Genomic DNA, 12929 nt, shown 5'->3' with positions numbered 1-12929 from the left:
TTTTCAGTTGGTGAGACATCTGGAGAATGTGCTGACCAGGGCAGCAGTCGAACATTTTCTGTATCCAGAACGGCCCGTGCAGGACCTGCAACATGCGGTCGTGCATTACCCTGCTGAAATGTAGGGTTTCGCAGGGATCGAATGAAGGGTGGAGCCATGGGTCGTAACACATCTGAAATGTAATGTCCACTGTTCAAAGTGCCGTCAATGCGAACAAGAGGTGACCGAGACGTGTAACCAATGGCACCCCATAGCATCACGACGGGTGATACGCCAGTATGGCGATGACGCATACACACTTCCAATGTGCGTTCACCGCGATGTCGCCAAACACGGATGCGACCATCTTGATGCTGTAAACAGAACCTGGATTCATCCGAAAAAATGACGTTTTGCCATTCGTGCATCCAGGTTCGTCGTTGAGTACACCATCGCAGGCGCTCCTGTCTGTGATGCAGCGTCAAGGGTAACCGCAGCCATGGTCTCCGAGCTGATGGTCCATGCTGCTGCAAACGTCGTCGAACTGTTTGTGCAGATGGTTGTTGTCTTGCAAACGCCCCCATCTGTTGACTCAGGAATCGAGACGTGGCTACACGATCCGTTACGGCCATGCGGATAAGATGCCTGTCATCTCGACTGCTAGTGACACGAGGCCGTTGGGAACCAGCACGGCGTTCCGTATTACGCCCCTGAACCCACCGATTCCATATTCTGGTAACAGTCATTGGATCTCGACCAACGCGAGCAGCAATGTCGCGATACAATAAACCACAATCGCGATAGGCTACAATTCGACCTTTATCAAAGTCGGAAACGTGTTGGTACGCATTTCTCCTCCTTAGACTAGACATCACAACAACGTTTCACCAGGCAACGCAGGTCAACTGCTGTTTGTGTATGAGAAATCGGTTGGGAACTTTCCTCATGTCAGCACGTTGTAGGTGTCGCCACCGGCACCAACCTTGTGTGAATGCTCTGAGAAGCTAATCAAATGCATATCACAGCATCTTCTTCCTGTTGGTTAAATTTCACGTCTGTAGCACATCTTCGTGGTGGAGCAATTTTAATGGCCAGTAGTGTACATCTACCTATATAGTTATTATGCATAGCATCGTTTTAATTTAACGATCCGAAGTGATACGCTATATCATTAAATCTAGCGTGTCCTACTAGTCAGAAAATAAAGTTAGAAAATATTCGCAAAAAAATACTTTTATCCATACACCAATAATAGTAGGTTGATACTGATGGTTAAAATATGCAATAGAAAAAAAATCAAATCGATTGTGAAAATCCTATAGGATACGAACAAAAAATGCCACAGATTCTTCTTGCGCAGAAAACGGAATTTCTCTTTTCGACTGATGTTTCTGTGCCCGTAGCTGAAATATAGATGAAGAGACCTGCAACATAGCATGGTCATGTTCTTCAGAGTCTACTACAATCGTTCTGCCATGTAAAACTGGTTGTGGTCTCAGCAAGATATCAGAGACTTCCTTTGGACACAGGCAAATTGTAAAAAAAATTGTGTAGCAGGGGAAGAGTTTGTCCCTGTGGAAAATGGGAGGAGATAAATGACAGATTTATTGCAGATACTTTGGGCTGCGAATCGTTGCCGTAGTCCGCAAACCGGCGTATCGAAATTGTTCATTTCTGGTCCTCGATGAGTGATGTATGAGGAGGCAACAAGGAAACTTGGTAATGTTTTGTGGAGGCTACTAGTAAATCAGAGCCGAAATCGCCACAGCGCCATTGCAGTGCCATAATTTACCATGAACAGCCTGACAAACAAACTCAAGTTATGAAATACTTGAGAAATTGAAGGTCTTTGCTGTTGCACTTCGTAATTTTAAATATGCTGATTCGTGGAATCATAGAAAATCATCCTGATAAATGCAAGCGATTTCTGTTCAGGTAATGAAAATAAGGAGCAATTAAATGAAAATGAGACAGATGGAAAAACTTATGTAAACTCTTTGCTATTTCAAACGTAATAACCGTAACTGTTAACGCATTTATCCCACTGCGAGACAAGATGGTCAATGCCTTCATGGAAAACTGTCTGTGTTTACTTAAGAAACCATGATTGTACCCAAGCGAGCACATTTTCATCCGAAGCACGACGACGGCCACGAATGTCATTCTTTATGGCTCCAAAAATATGGAAATCAGAGGGCAAGAGATTGGGCCTGTGTGCAAATGGGCGGGCACACATGCTGTCTAGGTTGTCTCAAGTACACTGCAGAAGTTTCGCTGGGATACATCCCCCATACAGTCCCACTCCCTCTCCATGTGATTCCCATATTTTTAGAGCCTTGAAGAAACACATTCACGGCCATCAATTTGCTTCAAAGGAAAAGGTGCACACCTGGGCACAATCATGTTTCCACAAGCAGTTTTTCCATATGGACACTGTCCATCTTGTATCACAGTGGGGTAAATATATTAACAATTATGGCGAAATAATGAACAGTTGGTTTACTTTTTTCCATCTGCCCCATTTTCATTTGGCTGTCAGTTATATGGACACTATACCCCCAGATTCTCCCTCTTGCCTTCCCTTTCAGACATCTATGCTTCAGAATACTGAATTTGATTTGTAATCTCTGTCTCATGTATCTTATTTTGTTCATTGAATGCCTTACATTATCGACACGATAGTCTACACGTTTTCTTGTAACTGCGTTATGGGCGACTTGGACATGTTTCCACGCACACATTACTGCTTATATGCAGTGATGATGTGCCGTAAGTGACAAAAATCACATGGGACAGGCAATGTAAGGCCTCAACCTGAGGTGGATGAAACTAGTCGATGTATGTTTGCGCAATGAAGGTGACTTATGTGTAAGTGTAAATGGAGCTGCATTCACTAGCTCGACAGTGAACCCCTTCTTTCTATTCTTCACATCAGTTATATCTTCATCCTTTAATTCATTGAAGAAGGTGTGTGTTACATTTTTGCACAATAAAACACTCTTTCTGTAGTTCAAAGTCTGCTGGAGTTTCATGCCTGCAGGGTGCTAACAATTTTGCATTCTGTATCTGCATTGCTTGCTGCTTGACAGCCATTTTTAACTATGTCCTATTTTCCAAACAGTCCACTGATTTCAGTCCACTTTCTGTACACTGAAGACTGTTTTGCAGATTGAAGGGAGAAACCTTCTTAAATGATCCCTCTGTTTATTTAATACTCCAATTGGCTTTCTCTAGATTGTTCTAAACCACTGTCTACTTTACTGTAGTTGAGAATTCTTTCCTGAGCTCAGTGGGCTACTCAAAAAGTCCTCTTACTTAAGCAGGTGTTATTGCTCCGCATGGTACAGTCATCCTGTGGAAGTGTTTTTATCTGAAGAAGAGAAAACATAGTGTTCCCATGAAATGTTGGGAAATAAATGTTGACCCAGACAGAGCCTCTTATCTACACAAGTTCAATTAAACTAGGATGCAGCTGGTACCCTAGAGATCTCCAGCTACGGATAGGTAAATGCAGGACATCTATAACAAAGAGAGAGAATCCAATAATGTCTGATTACAAGGTTAGTGGCAAATATTCAAATCATTTCACATTGTTTACATATTTATGAGTAATATTAAGAAATGATATGAAGTGAGATGAACTCTTAAAGTCAAGGCTATGGAAAGTAATTGGAAAACTTAGATTTGTTAGAAAAGTTCTGGCAAGTAGAGCAGCTGTAAAGGAGACTGTGTACAAGACACTAGTTTGTCCAATTCTATAGTACTGCTCCAGCATTTGGAGTCTTTGTCAAGTTTGCATGGCAGCAGACCATGAATGGATTTAGAAACACCCTGCTCTGATTGTACCAGTTCACTGTAGCCCATATGAAAGTGCAATGGAAGTTCTCAGGGAAATCTTGCATAAAATCCTTTGAGTAAAATCCTGTTGGGTCATATCAGGAAGCTCGTATTTGAGGAAGATTGTATGACCACTCATCATTGTATATCAATTGTGATGATCATGAGACTAAGATAATAGGGTGCATATAGAGGCATGCAAGAGAATCATTTTTCTCTCGCTAATACTACGATATGAAGTATCCTCCACATCTCACTTGGTGGCTTGTGGGTATAATTTAGAACCAGATTCACCTTAATAATTATCCATCCCTGCATCAAGTACAACATCTCGAATCTGGGCTTATTTTGTGTGGAGTGTTCTATCATCCTCACAGTCAAACCCTTAATCCAAGACCCCATCACCTATGAAATACAACTTTTCACCATTGTGTAGCACAGTGGCCAATGGAACATGGAGATCTTCATTTTGATGCCCTTGTCGTGCCACCAAACAAGGATGTTCACCTGTAACTGCTGTGGCTTGCAGGAGTAATAAATAGCTTACATTCATGCCATGTGTCTTGCTGCAGCTACTTTCACCAACAATGGATTCCTGTAACCTTTGCCAACCCACTGAACCCACAATGCCCATGTGGGAGAGCCATTGCTCCCCTGACAACTAGAAGAATGGCACTACCACCACTCTGTAGCGGTCATAATACCCCAGGACCTGCCACACTGTGTGTAGAAAGAGAATGAATCAGCTTCAGGCATCTGTAGTTCTAAACTCATGGCCAGCTGCATACATGATCAACTGCATTTTTCAACTCTTACTTGCCCACACAACCCCTTTCTGAAATATTAATCACTCTCCCTAAACGTTCTGAACAAGGTGGATTCTCATTTCACATAGTTGTCCAAATTCTTGTCATGTAGCATGCTAAGATCATATCATCTTATCTGGACCCTAAAACATTTAGCAACCCTCATGTCAGTAGGATGTGAGCATTAGCAGAAGCAGATCCAGGGGGGAAGATTGCATGTCATTTTTTAGACTCTTACATTTCTCCCTAATTTATTTGCAGAAAGTTAACTGAGAAATAGGTACATGTGAAATTATAAACACTTATCCTGATTTTTTTTTTGCTAGTCAGGGAGGTGCTAAGCACAATCTCATGACTCATGACACCTCCCCTCCCTTACCACCCCCCCCCCCCCCTTGGATATCACAACTGAGCAGTAGGGTGCAGATTATAAATTTCAGCTTAATGGAACAAGCAGTCCCACAAATTCGATTTGCTTACTAAACTTTATATCTGAAACTTTGACAGAGAAAGTAGTTATGAAATGAAAAACAAATATTCTGCATCCAATCTGAAATTGACACACCTGGCTGGCCATCCCATTGTTTGGTCTGCTCCATTTTTGTCACTGCATGGGGAAAGTTCCAATAGATGACACAGTGGCCACTGTAGGAGTCAATCCCTGGAAATCGCACGCTTTTCTGTTATGTGTCATTACACTCCTAATTTCTCTAACTCTGATCTACTATTTAAGCACATAGAATACTCTGAAATATTGCCCTGCCATAAGCCTGGATCAGAACTGCATGGTTACATAAATGGCACATTGTACAGATAGCACAGGAAGGTGATAGGCCATCTCAGGAAAGATCTACCCAAAGAAAAGTGTTTGGATTCCCCGATTCTTCTAAACACTCACTAACAAGCCTCAGCACTGGCTTTAGCAGTGGATAAACTTGTGTTCACAGGAATGGGTGTGAGTATTCTGAGCTATGCTGGTGGGCTTCAGCTGGGACTACAGCTGGACAAGGCCGTGGCACTGGGACCAGATGATGAGGCACGGCTGCTAACAGTTGTCGCTGCAGAGATACACCGTATGGATGCTGCCAGTCGTGCTGACCACTGAGATGGAGTATCCAGCATCTAGGTCTGCACTTCCCAGGGCATTTCCATTTCTTTCTCTCTACGCAGCCAAGCCATCCAGAGCATATCTGCAGTTACCACAGTAGCCTCGCAGTAACATTAAAGAATAAAATATTTTTTAAAAGTAGTCAAGGAATGTGACTTCTGCCATAAGAATGAGAACCCATGTGCAACTTGACCAATGGCATCATCATAAAAGTAACTTCTTTATGTGTCCCTAACACTTAACTTCATTCCAGTTCCAAGATCTCCATCTACAACTGTACTGTACAGACCTTTGTTAAGTGCAATTGTACCAATATTTAGATTTCTTCCTGTTTCATTCATGGATGGAACATAGGAAGACTGTTTATATAATTCTGTGTAATATGTTGTAGTTTTTATGTTTATCTTCACTGGCCCTATGACACACATAGATATATGAAGAATATTCATAGCTTTCAATTTAAAAACTAGTTTTTTGGAATTTGGTAAGTAGGCTTTTGCATGGTTCCAGGTACCTAAAAGCTGAGATTCTGGAACATGTGTGAAACTAACTCATGAGCATTTGTGCTGCATTTCTCTGTTTCTGATTAATGAGCCTGTTAATATAACCTGACAACTGTCAGTCATGTAATCTGTTTTGTAGGCACATTTCAGTTTCCTTAAATCCTTACCAATGGTCTGAGGCCTGTCACTTACTTTATCTGCCATTGAGCCTATTTATGATTGACCCGCTAACATTCCCTCTGACAACTATCCCCACAAATTCATCTAACAACATTTATGAGCTGTCAAATGATACTAGTCCATGGTTATTCAAACTTCTTGCTATTCAAGATAATATCCATTACACACTGTGGAAAATCCACAAAAACTCTATGTAGCAGACCACAACCATAATCACACTTCCAGGCAAGGATTGCTGGGGTCCATAGTTTTCCAACCCAGATAACAGATTTCCAGTTTGACTAGAACCCCAACCTGAAAAACCTCCACAGCTGTTCTAGCAAACATGCTTCAAAGTCAGATATTCAGAGCGCAGTTATTTCAACATTACAACAACAGTAAAATATTTCAAAACAGATTTCCAGCTTTTAATAGTTCCCCATAAACAGTAACTTTGTGAAAATGAGTGAGCTTCGATCCCATACAAGACATTCTGCTCTTAAAAGTTAACTATGCACAGTTTCATGTTGACCATTAATTCTGAGATGTACTATGCAGAACCTCAGCTGAGAGCTAGCAAAATTTTCTGTCTCAAAGAGAAGTCATCTAACAACAAGCCAGTAAATATTTAGGTGTGTCGTTCAATAACTGAGATTTTCAACATGGCTCTCTCAGCAACACATCAGTAAAAAAAAAAAAAAAAAAAAAAAAAAAAAAAAAAAAAAAAAAAAAAAAAAAAAAAAAAAAAAAAAAAAAATTGTCAAAGCAGCTGGGATGCATATGTTCAATTACGCAATTTGAATGACAATACTTAGGATTATTTTTACAATTCTGCTATTTATATCATTATCCTGATTATGTGATCAACTGCAAAGAATTTCTAAGAATTTATAAGCATAGAGAATTGATTATGGATTGACTCTCTATACCCATTATACATTCATATTCACTTGTATACAATTGGAAGTATGGCATTTTACTCTATTGGCAGACAAGTACCACCGTGGGATGTTCAAATGTATTATAGAGCATACATACAGGATAACCACAATACATTGTTAAAAAAAACTAATTTGTTTACTTGAACATTAAATCTCACTGGAACATGACACTAATGAATGGACATAACACACGTATCTCGATCTAATTATTACATATCCAGTATAAACAAACCCAGCCAGAATTTTATTTATGGTGCCATCCTGTGTCCTTTATTTACAGATAGCTACTAAAAACAGTTAACACTGAACAGGAGTAGCAGAAAATACCCTAAAGCTTACCATGACTGGACACTGTAGTGACATGTTGAAACAAATTAACAGTGACTGGATTGTTACAGTAATCATACAGGCATCTGCTGGCTGTGATTAGGGAAATCCATCAGAAATCTAAGTGAGGATGGCTGAATGAAACTTTTAACTTCATTTCTATCCAGTGATAGGTGCCAAAAATAGCATTTGATACAGATGAAATACTGTGAGGAGCTGACAAATTAAGGAACACTAGGTGTTAAAGACAAGAGTCCAGATTACAATCCAGGTCTGGCATACAAGGTAAAAAAATACTTGGTACTTCTGCAGCAACCTGTATATTAACATTACTGAATCATTCACAAATAGCAATGTTAGAGAAATAGTGATAGGTTGCAAGTAGGTGATGAATACTGTGGCTCTGTTAAACATTGATATTGCTGTTTTCTTATTCAAAATTCTTCCAATACTGTGGAAAGAATACTGTTCTCCACATCTGTGCCTAGCAATTCACCTTCAGGTGGTTTTATTTCATCAGTTTGCATACATATTCTTCTCTTACATTTTGTTAACAAAAAGAACAAATACAAAGATACAAGATTCCCATATCTCCACATTTGTCCATTGCAACCTGTAAAAATATTGTGTGAGAAGTTATATGATCTATCAAAAATTTTATTGGTTAAACAATTAGAATAAAAGATGCTTCATTATCTAACATTTACCCATATTCAAACTGACTCTAAGAATGCATCAGCCTCATGCTATAACCATATTGGAATTTTTATGAACAAATGATTATTATATTCTAAGCCTTTTTTATTCCAAAGAGGAAGACATTTATTGTGAAGAGCTTTTTAATTGGACCACTAGCATATGGAAGTACGGACTTAGGAAATTACCTAAGCAGCCCAAAAAACTGAACACTATCCTTCATTGACATAACTGCTCTCAAGTTTTTAAATGATATGAGATCCAATGCCATTTCAACCAGTGTAGTACAGTGTAAGTTTCTTCTGCACATGCACACTGCCAGATAAGGAGACCTACCTGTCTGATGATATACGCAAGTCCTTGAATATGTCCTTAGCTACATCTGTAAAATGGCCAAGAAACACTGTACCAATGCAAGTAAGATAAAGTTTTGCTTTTACAAAGTTGCCCTTACAGTTTTTTGAGTCACCAGTCTTTGGCTGGTTTGATGCGACCAGTCATCAATTCCTCTCTTGTGTCATCTCTTCATCTGAGTAGCACATGCACCCTACGTACTCAATTATTTAGTGGATGTGTTCCACTCTGTCTTCCTCAACAGTTTTTACCCTATAGAGCTCCATCTACTACAATGGAGGTTGTTCTCTGGTATCTAAACACATCCTATCATCCTTTCCCTGTTTCTTGTAATATTTTCTACGTGTTCCTCTCCTTACTGATTCTGTGAAGAGCCTCATCTATTCTTAGCTTATTAGTCCACCTAATTTTCAGCAACCTTCTATAGCACCACATCTGAAACACTTTAGTTCTATTCTTCACTGGTTCTCTTACAGAGCATGATTTCCTACCATATAATGGAGTCATACAGATGTACATTCTCAGAAATTTCTTTCTCAAATGAAGGCCAGTGTTTGATACTAGTAGACTTCTTTTGCTCAGGAATGCCACCTTTGCCTGTGCTAGTCTTCTGTTTTTATGCCATCCTTTATTCATCCTCCACACATTATTCTGTTTCCTAGTTAGGACTTTGTCATCCCTGGCTTTAATGTTTATTACATCACTAATCTAATTTATTTTCCTTCTCATAATTTTTGTCCTTCTTACCTTTACGATCAGTCTACATTTTGTGCTCAGTTTACACGTCATTCCTTTCAATATGTGCTGTAATTCTTCCTCAGTTTCACTGAGGACAGAAATCTTACCAATAAATTTGATCATTGATATCTCTCACCCCAGTCTTGAACCTTCCTCTTATTTCTTTCACTGCTTCTTTGATGAAGGAGTGAAAGACTGCATTCCTGTCTTATAAACTCTCTCATACATGCACTTCATTCTTGGTCTCCCATTTTTATTGTTCCTTCTTGGTTCTTGTACACATTGTATATACACATTGTATATTACCCATATATACCTATGGTGTACACCTATTTTCTCATAACTTCAAACATCTTGACCATTTTACACTATCATACACTTTGTCTAGGTCAACAAATCTTATGAATGTATCTTGACTTTCCTTCAGTCTACCTTAAATTATGAAACCCAACATCAGAACTGCATCTTTGGTGCTCTCACCTTTCTGCAAGACAAATGGATCGTCATGTCACACATGCTCAATTTTCTTTTCCATTCTTCTGTATATTACCATCGTTAGCAAATTGGTTGGATGAGCTGTTAAAACTGATTGTGTGACAGTTCTTGCACTCATCTGCCCTTGCTATCTCCAGAGTTGTGTGGATTATATTTGTCTGATAGTATGTCTCCAATTTCATAGATTCTGAATACCAACTTGTTTAGTTGCCACTTCTCCCAGCGATGTTAGAAATTGTGAAGGGAAGTTATTTATCTCTTCTGTCTTGTTTGATCATGTATTCCAAAGCTCTATGAAATTCTGACTCGAATAACAGATCACACATGTTTTTCATATTGACTCCCATTTCTTCTTTCATTTCATCAGACAAGTCCCCCCTCATAATGGCCTTCAATGTAGGCCTTCACTTTACATCTATCCTCTCTCTCCACTGTATTCAACGACAGAACTCCCATTGCACTCTTAAAGTTGAAAGACTATTTCAACCTTTCTATATGCTGAATCAGTCCTCCTGATGACCATTTCTTTTTCGATATCTTCATATTTTTCCTGCAGCCATTTCACTTACACTCCCTGCACTTCCCACTTATTTCAGTCCTTAGTGACTTACATTGCTACATTTCTGAATTTCAGTCAACATTTTGTATTTCCTTCCTTTGTCGATCAATTTCTTATGTTACCCAAGGCTTTTTTGCAATTACCTACATCTGTCTTTCCAACCTCCATGACTGCACTTTTTAAGAGTTGTTCACTTGTTTTCAACTGAACTGCCTACTGTGGTACTTATTATCACAGCTTCTATACCCTAAGTGAACTTCAAATGCACCTCATCATTCCTTAGCACTTCATTATCCCATTCCTTGCACATTGATTTTTCTGGACACTTCTCTGAAACTTCAGCCTTCTCTTTGTTATTTTTAAATTGTGACCTGAGACTACTTCTCTTACAGTGCATTGTCTGATTCTGCAATCCCTCCGACCACGATGCAACCCTGCTAGAATTTTTCCAAGTGTACCACCTCCTCTCATAATTAGTACTAGCTGAAATTTATTGCAGAACTAAATGAAGTTTTTCTCCTTTCTCATTTCTACTACCAAGCTCACATTGCCCATAAGTTTACTGTGGTCCAATCCTTCACGATTGATAGATCATCATCTCACTTTTCATACTGAATTACCCATTCAGTATCCTCATACTTTCTGCATGTTAGTCGGGATGTATACCTAACTATTCCTGTTTGCATTTGCTTGTGACTGTTCTGATGAGAACAATCCTATGACTTAACTGTGCGCAGTAACTCGCTCCTTGTCTGACATTCCTATTCATATTGGATCCTGCTCCCATTACACCATTTTCTGCTGCTGATTATGTTCTTTCAATTTCACTTCACTGACCACCACTATATGAAGATTGAGCCTTTGCATTTCCCTTCTCTGATTTTCTAGCTTCCCTACCACTTTCAAATGTCTAGCATTCCACACACTGACTTGTAGAATGTTATCCTCTCATTGGTTATTCAATTTTTTCTCATGGTTATCTCCTCCTTGGCAGCCCCTTCCAGAAATCCAAGTGAAGGACAAAATCCAGAATCCTTTTGCCAATGGAGGGATCATAGCACTTTCAACAACAGGCCGCATGTGCTGTGGATACAGTGTTTCTTTTAATGCAATGGTTTTCACAGGCTTCTGTATCTCCCTTTCACTGATCATTGCCTATCCTTTTTCGTTTTAAGGGCAGTTCCCCACTATAAGGGCAAGGTGTTGCCCTGAAATTCTGTTCACTCTTCTGCCTCTATAAGCCTGCTGGCAGAATAAGGGTCGACTCCTTTTACTGGAAGACTTCGTGCACCACTGCTGATGATTCTTTAGTCAAAATTTAAGCAGTGCCTGGGATCAAAACCAAGGGCATTTGAACAGTCAAAGACACTACCCTAGACCATGGGTACATGGCAATACAGTATGCACTTTTATCAGAGGTGCTTTTGACTTTGTATGGTCTGAATGCACCAAAAAATGTAATTAATCTGTATAATTATTCAGAACACCAAAGTGCTTCACTCATCTTGCTTTTGTTAGAGGCAGTACACCTTTGGCTTCCTGCAATCCATGTACCATGTACCGGTCTTTGAGCCAGTTATACAGAAGTTCCCAAGTGCCATAGGTCTGACTTAGTGTAGCTTGGATTTTTCCACATAGTGATACTGTTTCTAGAAGTGACCAAGTGACAAGAATTCATTGGCCTGTCAAAGAATAAATTCTGAGCTTTTCAATTAGTAACCTGGCCCACGTCGTCGTCGGGTTGTGGACCACTGCAGCTGCGGCGAGGACGGAGCCTCTCCGTTGTTTCTAGGTTTCCAGTTTACATACAATACAACACAACCTGACCCACATCCAGTGTGCAATGTCAGTGAAGTTTTCATATTTTCTGGCCTATTTAACAAAGCTTCAGTTAATTTGTCTCCATATGTGACTAGGAAAACAAAAAGGGGCCTGTTGTCGAAAATTATAGACTCAGATATTGAAATTTTTACGTTCAGCATTAAATCCTGAACAGTTTGGAAAAAAACAGATTTTCTCTCTGAATTTGGGTGAGTTATGAGAGGTTGAATGTATGTGATGGAAAAGATGTGTCTTCAGAGGATGGATTTTAATGTTTCACTTTATTACCATTGTTTAATGGTACATATTTAAGAAAGAAATTTAGTATATATATATTGCCCTTAAAATGTCTTTTGGCAAATGGTACCTAGGTATTTAAGTTTATGTTGCATATTATGTGTTTAACCCCTTCAGACCACTAGCAAATTGCAGTGTACATAGATTTAAGACCAAGTAAGTTGGTCCCAAAGTGACAAATTAGTGAAGTCTGTGCTGCTTTGTTTTGACAAAGTACTGACATTTTTATGTTGTGGCCAATGGCAAATTGGCAATATTTTGTAGGCATTTATAACTTAACATAAAAAAGGTCACTTGTTTGGCATTATT

At 39.3% G+C, this 12929-nt stretch overlaps 1 protein-coding gene across 1 annotated transcript in view; it reads left to right on the top strand.

The window, feature by feature from the left end:
* The window catches only part of LOC126474696 (uncharacterized), a 163411-nt gene extending 157535 nt beyond the window's left edge, over window positions 1-5876 (top strand). The window contains exon 10 of the mRNA XM_050102174.1: window positions 5570-5876. Within this exon, the coding sequence (XP_049958131.1) occupies window positions 5570-5727 (158 nt within the window). The 3' untranslated portion in view covers window positions 5728-5876. The remainder of the gene's footprint in view (window positions 1-5569) is intronic.
* Window positions 5877-12929: the final 7053 nt, after the last annotated feature.

The sequence above is a fragment of the Schistocerca serialis genome, chromosome 4, assembly GCF_023864345.2.
Source record: "Schistocerca serialis cubense isolate TAMUIC-IGC-003099 chromosome 4, iqSchSeri2.2, whole genome shotgun sequence".
Taxonomy (NCBI): Eukaryota; Metazoa; Arthropoda; class Insecta; order Orthoptera; family Acrididae; genus Schistocerca; species Schistocerca serialis.
Note: the sequence above shows the minus strand (reverse complement) of the source record. Positions and strands in the feature narration are given on the sequence as shown.